At 42.3% G+C, this 11,954-nt stretch overlaps 1 protein-coding gene across 7 annotated transcripts in view; it reads left to right on the top strand.

Annotated features, from left to right (window-relative positions):
* Window positions 1–60: 60 nt before the first annotated feature.
* Window positions 61–11,954, top strand: part of TXNL4B (thioredoxin like 4B) — a 52,022-nt gene continuing 40,128 nt past the window's right edge. For 2 of the 7 annotated variants that reach the window (XR_011482167.1, XM_070451076.1), the window contains exons 1-3: window positions 288–520; window positions 3,423–3,592; window positions 6,813–6,964. Coding sequence is in view for 6 of the 7 variants with exons in the window: in XM_070451076.1 (XP_070307177.1) it covers window positions 3,461–3,592; window positions 6,813–6,964 (284 nt within the window). In the remaining variant the exon portion in view is untranslated. Of the gene's footprint in view, window positions 135–169; window positions 242–287; window positions 521–2,205; window positions 2,605–3,422; window positions 3,593–6,812; window positions 6,965–8,984; window positions 10,568–11,954 lie in introns of those variants that run through there. The other 5 variants (XM_070451071.1, XM_070451072.1, XM_020882303.2 and 2 more) reach the window with 5 other exon arrangements.

The raw sequence follows: 11,954 nt of genomic DNA, 5'->3' as shown, positions 1-11,954 counted from the left end.
ATCGAGTGCAGCCCGGAAAACGCCCGTTCCCGGTGCGACACAGAACGCGACCACGCATGCGAGACTAGACTGTCTTTCTCTGGGGCTCTGATCAGAGACACTTCCGAGTCCCCTGGCGACCAATCATGCTTAGCGTAAGAGGCGAGGCCCCGCCTCTAGGTGGGGCGTGAGAGCGAGAAGTAAAGAGACCTGTCAGGTTTAATAAGGGCGGGAGTGACCCTAGGGCTTCCGGTCAGAGCAGGTTAGGTGGGCGGTGACTAGAATAACCTCTTCCTGCTGATTGGGTCATTGAGAGCGGAACGTGAGTTCATCACTGCGCCTGGGCGTTTTCTTTTTCAGTTTCCATCCGCTCTGGTGGTCGGCAGAAGGTTGCTAGGCAACGGCTCCAGGTTACTTTGAATTGGGGAGGCCGCCGCGTTTGGGGCAGGGAAAAAAAGCGGTCGGAGTCGGTTTCTTCGAGAAAGGGTTGGGGTTGTCCACAACCCTGAAGTGGAAGAAGGAGGTGACGTGTACAATTAAAGTAAGTATCGTTTTCCGCAGCAGCTGTGGGCCAGAAGTAGCCCAAGCACAGGCATCATTAAAAATATATATGTCGGATATTTGGGGGAAATAAAGACGCGCGCCCACAGTGTAAGTAAAAGTCACTCGTCTGTTCACACGCAGAGATAACCTCTGACGGAGTTGAAAGTAAAAGTCACTCAGTCGTGTCTAACTCTGCGACGCATGGACTTTACAGTCCATGGAATTCTCCAGGCCAGAATACTGGAGTGCCTTTCCCTTCTCCAGGAGATCTTACCAACCCAGGGATGGAACCCAGGTCTCCCGCACTGCAGGCTGATTCTTTATCAGCTGAGCCACCAGGGAAGCCCAAGAATACTGGAGTCGGACTGGGGTCTCCTGCATTGCAGACGGAGTCTTTATCAACTGAGCTATATCAGGGAAACCCTGGCATTTTCCTTTTTATTTATTTTTCTATGTGAATATTTATATATACATTGTAGTTAGGTTTTGTACAAAAGTGGTAGCACACTTTATATACTACTGTTTTATAAAATTTTTTTTCTTTATCGTAAGGATTTTTCAATTACTCATCTCTAACCCAGTATATAATGATACTGTGCTAGTACATCACTGGGCTATACTGTCATTTATTCCCTCTGTCCACTACTGATTACTGTTTACGTTGTTTCCAGTTTTTCACCCTTATAAATGGTACACAAATCTTTGTGCACATGTCTATTTATTTACTAGGAATTCTCAGAAGTGGAATTGTTCGTTAAAGAGTATTTCAGATTTCTTTTCTAGAAAAGTTTTGTTTCTCTACATTCCGTCAGGTATTGAATGCTTGCCAGTTCACTCACTCTCTTGCTGTTACCTTTTAATCTTTGCCAAATGAATGACTTTTAAAGATATATCTTTTAATTTGCTTTCCCTTGCTTACAGGTAAAGCTTAACTTTCCAAATATATCTGTCCATTTTTACCTCTTCTTTTGTCAATTCTCTATTGGTATCCTTTGCTGTGAACATTTTCTTAGGCCTGGTCTTTCTCCATGCCTAAAGAGAAATTTCCCTCTCCTCTTTCCAACATTTATCTAGTCCCACTCTCTCACATGCTTACCTCCCCACTTCCTGTTGACCGGTTCCTCCTCTCTTAACAATACAAAAGTTGCTGGTTGTTTGAATTCTAGTGGTGGGACAAACCCATCTTCTCTTTGACTTTCGCTTTAAAGCATCAGTAGTTTGTTCTGCCACTTCTATTTGACGAAAGTCCCTTTTGGCAGTCTTCTTTCCTATTTAAATATGACCTATTACTGGAACAATCTCCTTTCCTACATGAATTATATCTTAAAATGTGACTTGTCACTGAAAAAGAGAGAATGAAATCGTCCCTTTTCATAGCATTCAGTCCCCTGGGACTGAATTCAAAATATTAAGTATCTCAATGGAGTCTCTTGTGGATCAAAAATAGAGCTCCTTGATCAAAGAGTTTCTGGATCGTAAAAATAGGGCTTATTGTAGTAAATAAGTTGGGCTTCCCTGGTGGCTCAGCTGGTAAAGAATCGCCAGCAATGTGGGAGACCTGGATTTGATCCCTGGGTTGGGAAGATCCCCTGGAGAAGGGAAAGGCTACCCACTCCAGTATTCTGGCCTGGAGAATTCCATGGACTGTATAGTCCATGGGTCATAAAGAGTCTGACACAACTGAGGAACTTTGACTTTCACTTCCATTGTAGTAAAAGGAATACTAGACTAGAAATTTGATGGCATGGATTCTGGTCCTTGTTTTTGTAGCTAAAAATGTAACTGTGAACCTGAAAATGACAAGCCCTTTCTATCTCAGTATTTTGCTATTTGTTTTGTGTGTGTGTGTGTGTGTGTGTGTGTGTGTGTTTTTTACGTCCTCTTAGTTCATCTCTTTGCCTGTAATGAGGTACACTCAATAAGACACACACCAAGAATCTTTAAACTATAACTCATGATAATATAAATGTCTGTCAATAAAAGACTGTACAAAAGGGACGGAACATGCATGAAGTAGTATGGCACTATAACAAGAAATGTGAGTTTTCTGCCTAGAACGATGGGAAGATATTCACATGTGAGGTAAAGTGCAGAAGAGTGGGCAAAGTATGTGTGCTGGACATCTGTCATTTACCCCTCCAGATCCACTCTTCCTCTCTAGACTGCTCTGGGTCAAGGAGGTTTGTTCGCCTCTGTGGCTCCCCTGCCCTCTTTGTTCCAGTTGGAGTCAGCCAGTGGGAGCATTAGTGTTAGCATCAGAGGGTGGGGGTAAAGTGGCTGTGTCCCCTCACTGCAGGCTGACCCCCTTTACAGCGGCCCTCTCCACCCATCAATGTCAGCCACACAGTTGTGGTAATGACTCCTTCCTGGGCTCCTTCAGGCCTGGGGGTGAGAACAGCACCCCGTCCTGGTCCTCCTAGCTGAGGGTTCTTCACTACACCTTGTTATTTCCTATGCCCTGCCTCAATGAAAGCCTTCAAATTACCAGATTTGAAGATGTCATGTCTTTCCCACTGGAACCAACTGATAGAATACACTATATTTTGAGTGACAAGGGGAAAAAAACATCTTTATATTTTCTTGTGAATGCATGAGAAACTAATGAAAGTTGTTGTCTGGTAACTACTTACCAGGGCTCTGGCAACCAAGCCCTCTGAGGGGAGAGAGAGGGAAATTTTATTACAGTATACCTCTCTGTGTTGTTTCTTTATAACTGGTGGACTTACTTGCCACCAGTTTGTGTATTTAGTGTATTCCTTTTATGTTTTTGTTACTATGTTGTATGAAACTTTTTTTCATCTAGGAGGGAAAAATATATATGTTACCTACTCCAAAAATGAACAATGTTTTAAAATTAGGACTCATGTACTTAATCTGTCTTTAAACGTTGCAACTTTCAGGACCAACAGTGAAGATTGATAATTTGGATTATTTCAACATGAGCTTCCTCTTACCCAAACTGAGTAGCAAAAAGGCAGTAGACCAAGCAATAAAAAGTACTGCAGAGAAGGTGCTGGTTCTCAGGTTTGGGAGAGACAATGATCCAGTCTGTCTGCAACTAGATGACATAGTAAGTGAATTTTTTTTTCCTTCATTTATTTTTATTAGTTGGAGGCTGATTACTTTACAGTATTGTAGTGGTTTTTGCCATACGTTGACATGAATCAGCCATGGATTTACATGTATTCCCCATCCCAATCCCCCCTCCCACCTCCCTCTCCACCCAATTCCTCAGTACACCAGGCCTGAGCACTTGTCTCATGCATCCAGCCTGGGCTGGTGATCTGTTTCACCCTAGATAATATACATTTTTCAATGTTGTTCTCTCAAAACATCCCACCCTCACCTTCTCCCACAGAGTCCAAAATTCTGTTCTGTACACCTGTGTCTCTTTTTCTGTTTTGCATATAGGGTTATCATTACCATCTTTCTAAATTCCATATATATGCATTAGTATGCTATATTAGTCTTTATCTTTCTGGCTTACTTCACTCTGTATAATGAGCAGTTTCATCCATCTCATTAGAACTGATTCAAATGAATTCTTTTTAATGGCTGAGTAATATTCCATGGTGTATATGTACCACAGCTTCCTCATCCATTCGTCTGCTGATGGGCATCTAGGTTGCTTCCATGTCCTGGCTATTATAAACAGTGCTGCAATGAACATTAGGGTGCATGTGTCTCTTTCAGATCTGGTTTCCTCGGTGTGTACGCCCAGAAGTGGGATTGCTGGGTCATATGGCAGTTCTAGTTCCAGTTTTTTAAGGAATCCCCACACTGTTCTCCATAGCGGCTGTACTAGTTTGCATTCCCACCAACAGTGTAAGAGGGTTCCCTTTTCTCCACACCCTCTCCAGCATTTATTGCTTGTAGACTTTTGGATAGCAGCCATCCTGACTGGCGTGTAATGGTACCTCATTGTGGTTTTGATTTGCATTTCTCTGGTAATGAGTGATGTTGAGCATCTTTTCATATGTTTGTTAGCCATCTGTATGTCTTCTTTGGAGAAATGTCTGTTGAGTTCTTTGGCCCATTTTTTGATTGGATCACTTATTTTTCTGGAATTGAGCTGCAGGAGTTGCTTGTATATTTTTGAGATTAATCTTTTGTCTGTTGCTTTGTTTGCTATTATTTTCTCCCAATCTGAGGGCTGTCTTTTCACCTTGCTTATAGTTTCCTTTGTTGTGCAAAAGCTTTCCAGTTTAATTATGTCCCATTTTTAATTATGTCCCATTTGTTTATTTTTGCTTTTATTTCCAATATTCTGGGAGGTGGGTCATAGAGGATCCTGCTGTGTTTTATGTCAGAGTGTTTTGCCTACGTTCTCCTCTAGGAGTTTAATAGTTTCTGGTCTTACATTTAGATCTTTAATCCATTTTGAGTTTATTTTTGTATATGGTGTTAGAAAGTGTTCTAGTTTCATTCTTTTACAAGTGGTTGACCAGTTTTCCCAGCACCACTTGTTAAAGAGGTTGTCTTTTTTCTACTGTATATCCTTGCCTCCTTTGTCTAAGATAAGATGTCCATACGTTCATGGATTTACCTCTAGGCTTTCTATTCTGTTCCATTGATCTATATTTCTGTCTTTGTGCTAGTACTATACTGTCTTGATGACTGTGGCTTTGTAGTAGAGCCTGAAGTCAGGCAGGTTGATTCCTCTAGTTCTATTCTTCTTTCTCAAGATTGCTTTGGCTATTTGAGGTTTTTTGTATTTCCATACAAATTGTGAAATTATTTGTTCTAGTTCTGTGAAAAATACCATTGGTAGCTTGATAGGGATTACATTGAATCTATAGATTGCTTTGGGTAGTATAGCCATTTTGACAATATTGATTCTTCCAATCCATGAACACAGTATATTTCTCCATCTGTTTGTGTCCTCTTTGATTTCTTTCATCAGTGATTTATAGTTTTCTATGTATAGGTCTTTTAGTAAGTGAATTTTTTAAGATTTTTATTAAAAACCTATACATTCTTACTCCAACATCTGCAGAGTGCATGAGCAGGAGCAGGCAGGGCCTAGGGATACAGCTGTTCAATTGTTAGCATACTTCCACCAAGAGCCGATCATGTGCCTGCCTGAGCCAAACCACCTAGTCTGTGATTGTGTGGAATCTGCCCTAGCTGTCCTTCCCCAGTAGCAGCTGCCGAAGCTTGGTTTCACCAACAAGCAGTAGAAGACCAGAAACTTTACAAACTAGAATCAATGAACATTGTCTTATTCAGTGCTCCTCACAGTGGGATAATTAGTATTCCCGGGAGGGGAGATGCATGCCAGGGAGGTCAGGTGACTTCTACGGGCCCAGAACCACTAAGTTGCAGAGCTGGGATCTGAACTTTGTTTTCTCTGCCTGCAAGTATGCTTTTCTGGAGTGCCGCCTCCAGTGTGTGCCTAATGGTAATCTATGAATTCACAGCACATCTTTATGGTCTGATGAGTCGAGAGGGGAGTACAGGGCAGAGTAAGCTTATCCTGGTCTCTGTTTACTGTGGAGAGAGACTTACCGAGGACTAAGACCTCACCCACGTTTTCTATTGCTGCCACCCACAGTGTGGATCCTGTGTAAGAAACCCCATGACTATGATTAACAATGAGGGTGTGATGCATTAACCTGGTGGGAAAGAGGCCAGAGCATTTTACCCTCAACTGTGGGGGGTGTGGAATATCGGAGAGTGTAGACTCTGAAGCCAGGCCGTCCGAGTTCAGATCCCAGCCTTACTGCTTACAGCTGTGTGACCAGGGGCACGTTATCTCCTCATGGCTGAGTTTTCTTGTCTGTGAAATGGTGCCTGTAGCCGTGCATACCTCCTAGAAATGTTGTATGGTTTAAAGGAGCCAACAAGTGTAAAGCACTTAGAACACTTAGCACACAGCAAGTGGCATGTAAGGGTCTGCTGTTTTGTCATAATTCTCATTTATGGGTGAGATTGGAAAGGAGATTTGGGGGAATTGCATTATCTGTAGCACATATTTCTGAGTTTACTTTTTTATTTAAGCAAGTATGGATTTTATAAATCCATGTAAAGTTTATAAACACATATTTTAATCAAAAATAGAAGAAAAAAAGAAGAAATACATTCACCCAGTTTGCTCAGGGCCCTCTCATTACCCTACCAACAGTGATTCAGACTCTGAATAATGTTACTCTTAATGTGGAACTCCCAACAGGCTAGATTCTTGATCTGGGAATTTTTTTCACATAGAAAACTCTTCTAATGAAAAGTTTCACAGAAGAAACCTTAACAGCCCTCAACGTTGTAACCCACATCTCTCTCTTCATTTGCAGCTTTCTAAGACCTCTTCCGACTTAAGTAAAATGGCTACTATCTATCTAGTAGACGTGGACCAAACCCCAGTTTATACACACTATTTTGACATCAGTTATATTCCATCTACTGTGTTTTTCTTCAATGGGCAGCATATGAAAGTGGATTATGGGTAAGTTAGATTGACATGAAGTTACTATAATCTTCAAAGTTTCTTTTCTCCAGGCAGTTTCAGTAGCTTACCCACTTGGATGTGATGGGAGCTTTGTGTGTCTTATGTTGGTACTGTTTCTCAGTTGAAGTCTCTAATTTTTGTTTGTGTGTGCGGAACTTTGGTACAAAATGAGAGTGTTTCCAGTATGAGTGGCAAATTTTAACTTACTACTTAAATCTGAGAGACTAGTCCAGTTTGCGCAGAGAAGGCAATGGCACCCCACTCCAGTACTCTTGCCTGGAAAATCCCATGGACGGAGGAACCTGGTAGGCTGCAGTTCATGGGGTTGCTAAGAGTCAGACATGACTGAGCGACTTCACTTTCACTTTTCATTTTCATGCATTGGAGGAGGAAATGGCAACCCACTCCAGTGTTCTTGCCTGGAGAATCCCAGGGACGGGGGAGCCTGGTGGGCTGCCGTCTATGAGGTCGCACAGAGTCGGACACGACTGAAGCGACTTAGCAGCAGCAGCAGTACAGTTTGTGAAGCACTCACCTTCCATCACTGCAGAAAATATAGAACTGCTTTTGTCAAAGTTCCCCAGGAGTTTTATTTCAAACAAAATGGGCCATTGTTCTTAAACTCTTGGTACTCATTGGCTGCATCTGTGAAAGAAGTGATCCTTCAGCAAGCTAAGACACGCGTTTCCCTTGCCAAGTGTTCTGTCTGCTTTCAGTTAGAGAATTTTGAAGTCCTTCTTTCTCAGAGTTTGTCAAAAATAAGTAAGATGAGGAACTTCCATGATGGTGCAGTGGTTAAAACTTCACCTTTCAAAGCAGGGGGTTTGGGTGCAGTCCCTGGTTGGGGAGCTAAGACCCCATATGCCTGGAGGTCAGAAAGCCAAAACATAAAACAGAAGCAATATCGTAACAAATGCTATAATGACTTTAAAATGGACCACATCAATCTTAAAATAAAAAACTAAGTAACATGAAATCTGGAATGCCCTCCCCCCAACCTAGTCAGCATCCCAATGCTTAATATGTATTTTGAATGTATCCACAGTAATCATTTTTTACTATGGACAAATCACTTTGTCCATTTGTCCAGACCTGTGGGCCTGCTTTGTCATTATCTATTTGAAAGTGTGTTAAATATTATCTATCTTAAGTATTTTAAACTTGTTTATTCTCCTAGAATACAGCTGGTATATATATTACTTTGGTGAATCTTTTCAGAGGGTGAATTATGATACTACTTACCACCTTAGAAGTGTATAAAAATTTTAACCCAGCAATTGTATTTCCAGGAATTATCTGAAAGAAAATAGTCATGAAAGTGGCCAAAATTGGCCACATGACTGTTCGTTCATCCCACTGTTATTTAGAAAACAAAATGCTTAGAAGCTTGATGTCCATAGAAAGATGCTAGATACTAATTTAATATGGTATGGGAGATGCATGTTTAACGACATTGAAAGAAATATATGTTAGTTGAAAAAAGCACATTACAAAATAATTTGCATGATATGATTCCCATGATTGTGATAAAAGAAATACATACACACACAAGATTGAAAGGATATATGCCAAAATGCAGCATCTGGCCTCACAAGTAATTTTTTTTTCCTTGAAAAGTTTTTAACAAGTAATATTGTATTAGTACTTACCGCCCAGAGACCAGTTAATGGACTTTGCACAGTGTGTGGCCAACTTTGACAACACCAAACTAAGCCCAGACTGACACCCAGGGAATGCTACCTGGTGATGACTTGAGAAGTGATTAAATAGGTTCTTAAGCAGAAGCATTTCAGCTGGTAGGGCTTCCATGCTCTTCCAGCAGCCCACGGCACTGGTTTTAGTCGTGTATCAAGTGGGCCCTGTAATCACAAATGGAAAATCAGTGTCAGGCTTTGTGTCTAAGGCTTTGTGACCAGAAGAAAGTAAGAGAGCTGCTATTTACTTTTGTTTATGCTGAAGCCTTACAAGTACCTTTGAAAAGTTCTGAGCCAGGTCATTTCTCTCCTATGCTATTTAGGTCTCCAGATCACACTAAGTTTGTGGGAAGTTTCAAAACCAAACAAGACTTCATAGATTTGATTGAAGTAATTTATCGAGGAGCAATGAGGGGGAAACTTATTGTGCAAAGTCCTATTGATCCCAAGAATATTCCTAAATACGACCTCCTCTATCAAGACATTTAGTGCTTTCGCTGCCATCAGAGTTGAAGAGAAAGGCCCATCTCGAAACAGTACCTAACTCCAGCTGTGCGGTTTTCCTGAGGTCCTTCAGAAACATGGTCAGCATCCCAGAGAATAAGAGTTTTGACCTCAATAGAAAGTACCGGCCACCAAGCAGCAGACCACTCTGGTGCTGGGACATTCGGGGATGCCCAAGTGTCTACGCCCTGCAGACCTCAGAGAGGTCAAGCCAGCCATGGTCAATTTCCCCAGTGTGGGTATTTTAATTTCTCTGTATATTGTGCTTTTCTTTATTCTTTAAGATAATACAGAATCCTTATAAATTTGGCTTGGGCAGTTTGATTCAACTATGTTTATTTGATACATTGAGTAAAATAGAAAATCAGTTCACATAAGAGCAAAAACACTTGTTTTCTACCCTATGTGTGCATACCCACACCTTCCTTCATCCTCAGCCTTGCCTTCCCTCTGCTCGTGTATTTATCTCATGCTCACCTACTATCCCAGGTTCTCTTGGAATAAATCATTCTCTACTGATAGTGGCCAAATTTGTTTTATCTTCAAGCCTTTTTGGCTCAGAATTTTAAAGCTATCTTGGCTTGCTCATTTTATCAACTTTTATGTTATTAAATTGCCCCAGAGGTGAGAACTTGAACCTTTACTGTCCAGCACCCAATTTAAGCTAAACAAAAAATTAACTACTCTTAGTCATTAGGAACCAGTCTCTCTTGGAGCTCCGTCTCTTTCTGAGGAGAAAACTGTACTTCAGGGACTCAAGACTGGAAAGAGATCTCAGAACTGCTAGAAAGAAGTATCTATATAGGACTTGCCCGTTTTAATAACTTTATGAAGAATTCTTGCTCTCCCAGGGCCCCCTGGCACAACCTTCACCGCTTGGGCATGTTCCTCCTCTTCTCATGGAGCGAATGGCCCTGATTTTCTAGAATAAGAACATATGCAGAACCAGAAGGCATTGCACCAGACAGCACATGACCCGCTCGGCAGCTGTTGGCCTTCATGCAGGGAAGCACTGTCACTGCACAGCTGTCCCCCTTTGCCAAGTGCTTTCTTTCCAAGTCTTCTGTGACCAACGTGGCAGAGAAGGAAGGTTGCTGGGCATCTGGGTGTCCTTCGTTGATAAAGGAGAGAGTCATCCCAGGAATGAGACAACAAAATCCTTTCAGCGCCACCTCCGTTTTCTCCTGGCCCCCACTTCCTGCTTACATTGGTAATCGTGATGCATGGAACCACAGCAGCCATCTTAAGACCATGAGGCAACCAGCCCTGGGATGAAAAATAAACATGCTACAAAGAATGATGAAAAGAGCCTGGGTCCCTGATGACGATATCAAGCTCTCAAGTGGACTCTCGACCTTCCTCCCTTCAGATTTCTGTGAATGAATAAAACGTCTTTACCACCTGTCACTTTAGTTGGATTTTCTGTCCCTGATAGCCTAAATTACACAACATTTGAGGTGTGAGAAGTGCTCAGATAACAGCAAAAACTCAGCACTTTCATGCATAAGATTCTCATGTTGTCTTTCCTCCTGAGGGCTTTTCGGTGATGTTTCTCTGAAGTCCAGGTTTATGTTTTTGTTCCCATCATTGTTCTCCCTTCCACAAGTGTTTATTAATTACATACTGTATGCCCCCATCCTATGCCAGATACTGCACGAAAACAAATGACTCCTGGATGGAAAGAAAGCTTCTTAGAAGAGACAGTTCTGAGCCTTAAAGGAGAGTAGGAGGTACTCATGGAGAAAGGGGAGGGCATAGGAGGAACCAGGGGGAGGAAGGCTGGAGAGAACCCAGAGGCTGGAGACAGCATGCGTGTTGAGAGGGCTCCACAGAGTTCAGTGTCACTGAAACCCGAGAGGGAGGCAGGTGGGCAGGAGGTGCTGCCCGGTAGGAAGGTAGAGGAGATAAGGAAAGTGAGAAAATACCGAAAGTGTTATTTTTCTCCTGAGAGGCAGAAGCCACTGGTACAGTCAGATTTTTCTTCAAAAAAAACTTGGATGGTTTATTCTTCAAAAAACTTAGTGCTGAAGGTATTATTAGAAGAAAGAGGTATAACTGTTTGCTGAGAGGCATGATTTTACATGTTTGTATTTTAGTTTCTGGCCATTGTCTCTTGTGCAGGTTCTAGAATATAGGTCTCCGTTGTTCCTTGGCCTGTGAGCTCCAACCTGTTTTTCATTATTGATGGATCTGGAGAGTGCCTGTGACAACATCACAGGGAAGGACAGAACACTAGTGAGAGAGTAGTGACACCATATGGCATTTTAAGCCATAAGCGGGGGAGGCCGCATTTTGGTGTGACAAGACTGTATGCTGGTGAAGGGCCAGTGTGCTGAATAAAGGAGTGTGGCTCAGTTAGAACTCTTCAGTTAGAGGAAGAGCTTCATGGGCGGGGTTCCAGAACTTCTGTTCTAGGAAACTGTTCATAGCAAGACCTTTATCTTTGTGAAATGAAAGACTCAGATGGCTGTGGTTTGCGTCCTGGTTGAGGGTTCTTTCAAATGAGAAAAGCAGCCCCTGCCAAGGAAGAGAATTCTGGTTCCCCCAGCCCCAGAACATTACTACTGAGGCACTTCAGAGCCTGTCTGGGTTAAGGCCCCGTGGGAGAGACCAGGAGACTAATGGGCAGGGAGCTCGAGGAACTTGGTAGGTTTGTCATCGAGCTGTGACTTGGACCCAGCAAATCCGGAAATCCTGCCTTTATACCACCTTACTGTGTTAGCTGAAGTGCCGGTGTGCTGGAGCACAAGCAACCTGTCAGAACACTCATTGTGCTGCTCGAGCCCGCG

Source organism: Odocoileus virginianus, chromosome 20 (assembly GCF_023699985.2).
Source record: "Odocoileus virginianus isolate 20LAN1187 ecotype Illinois chromosome 20, Ovbor_1.2, whole genome shotgun sequence".
Taxonomy (NCBI): domain Eukaryota; kingdom Metazoa; phylum Chordata; class Mammalia; order Artiodactyla; family Cervidae; genus Odocoileus; species Odocoileus virginianus.
Note: the sequence above shows the minus strand (reverse complement) of the source record. Positions and strands in the feature narration are given on the sequence as shown.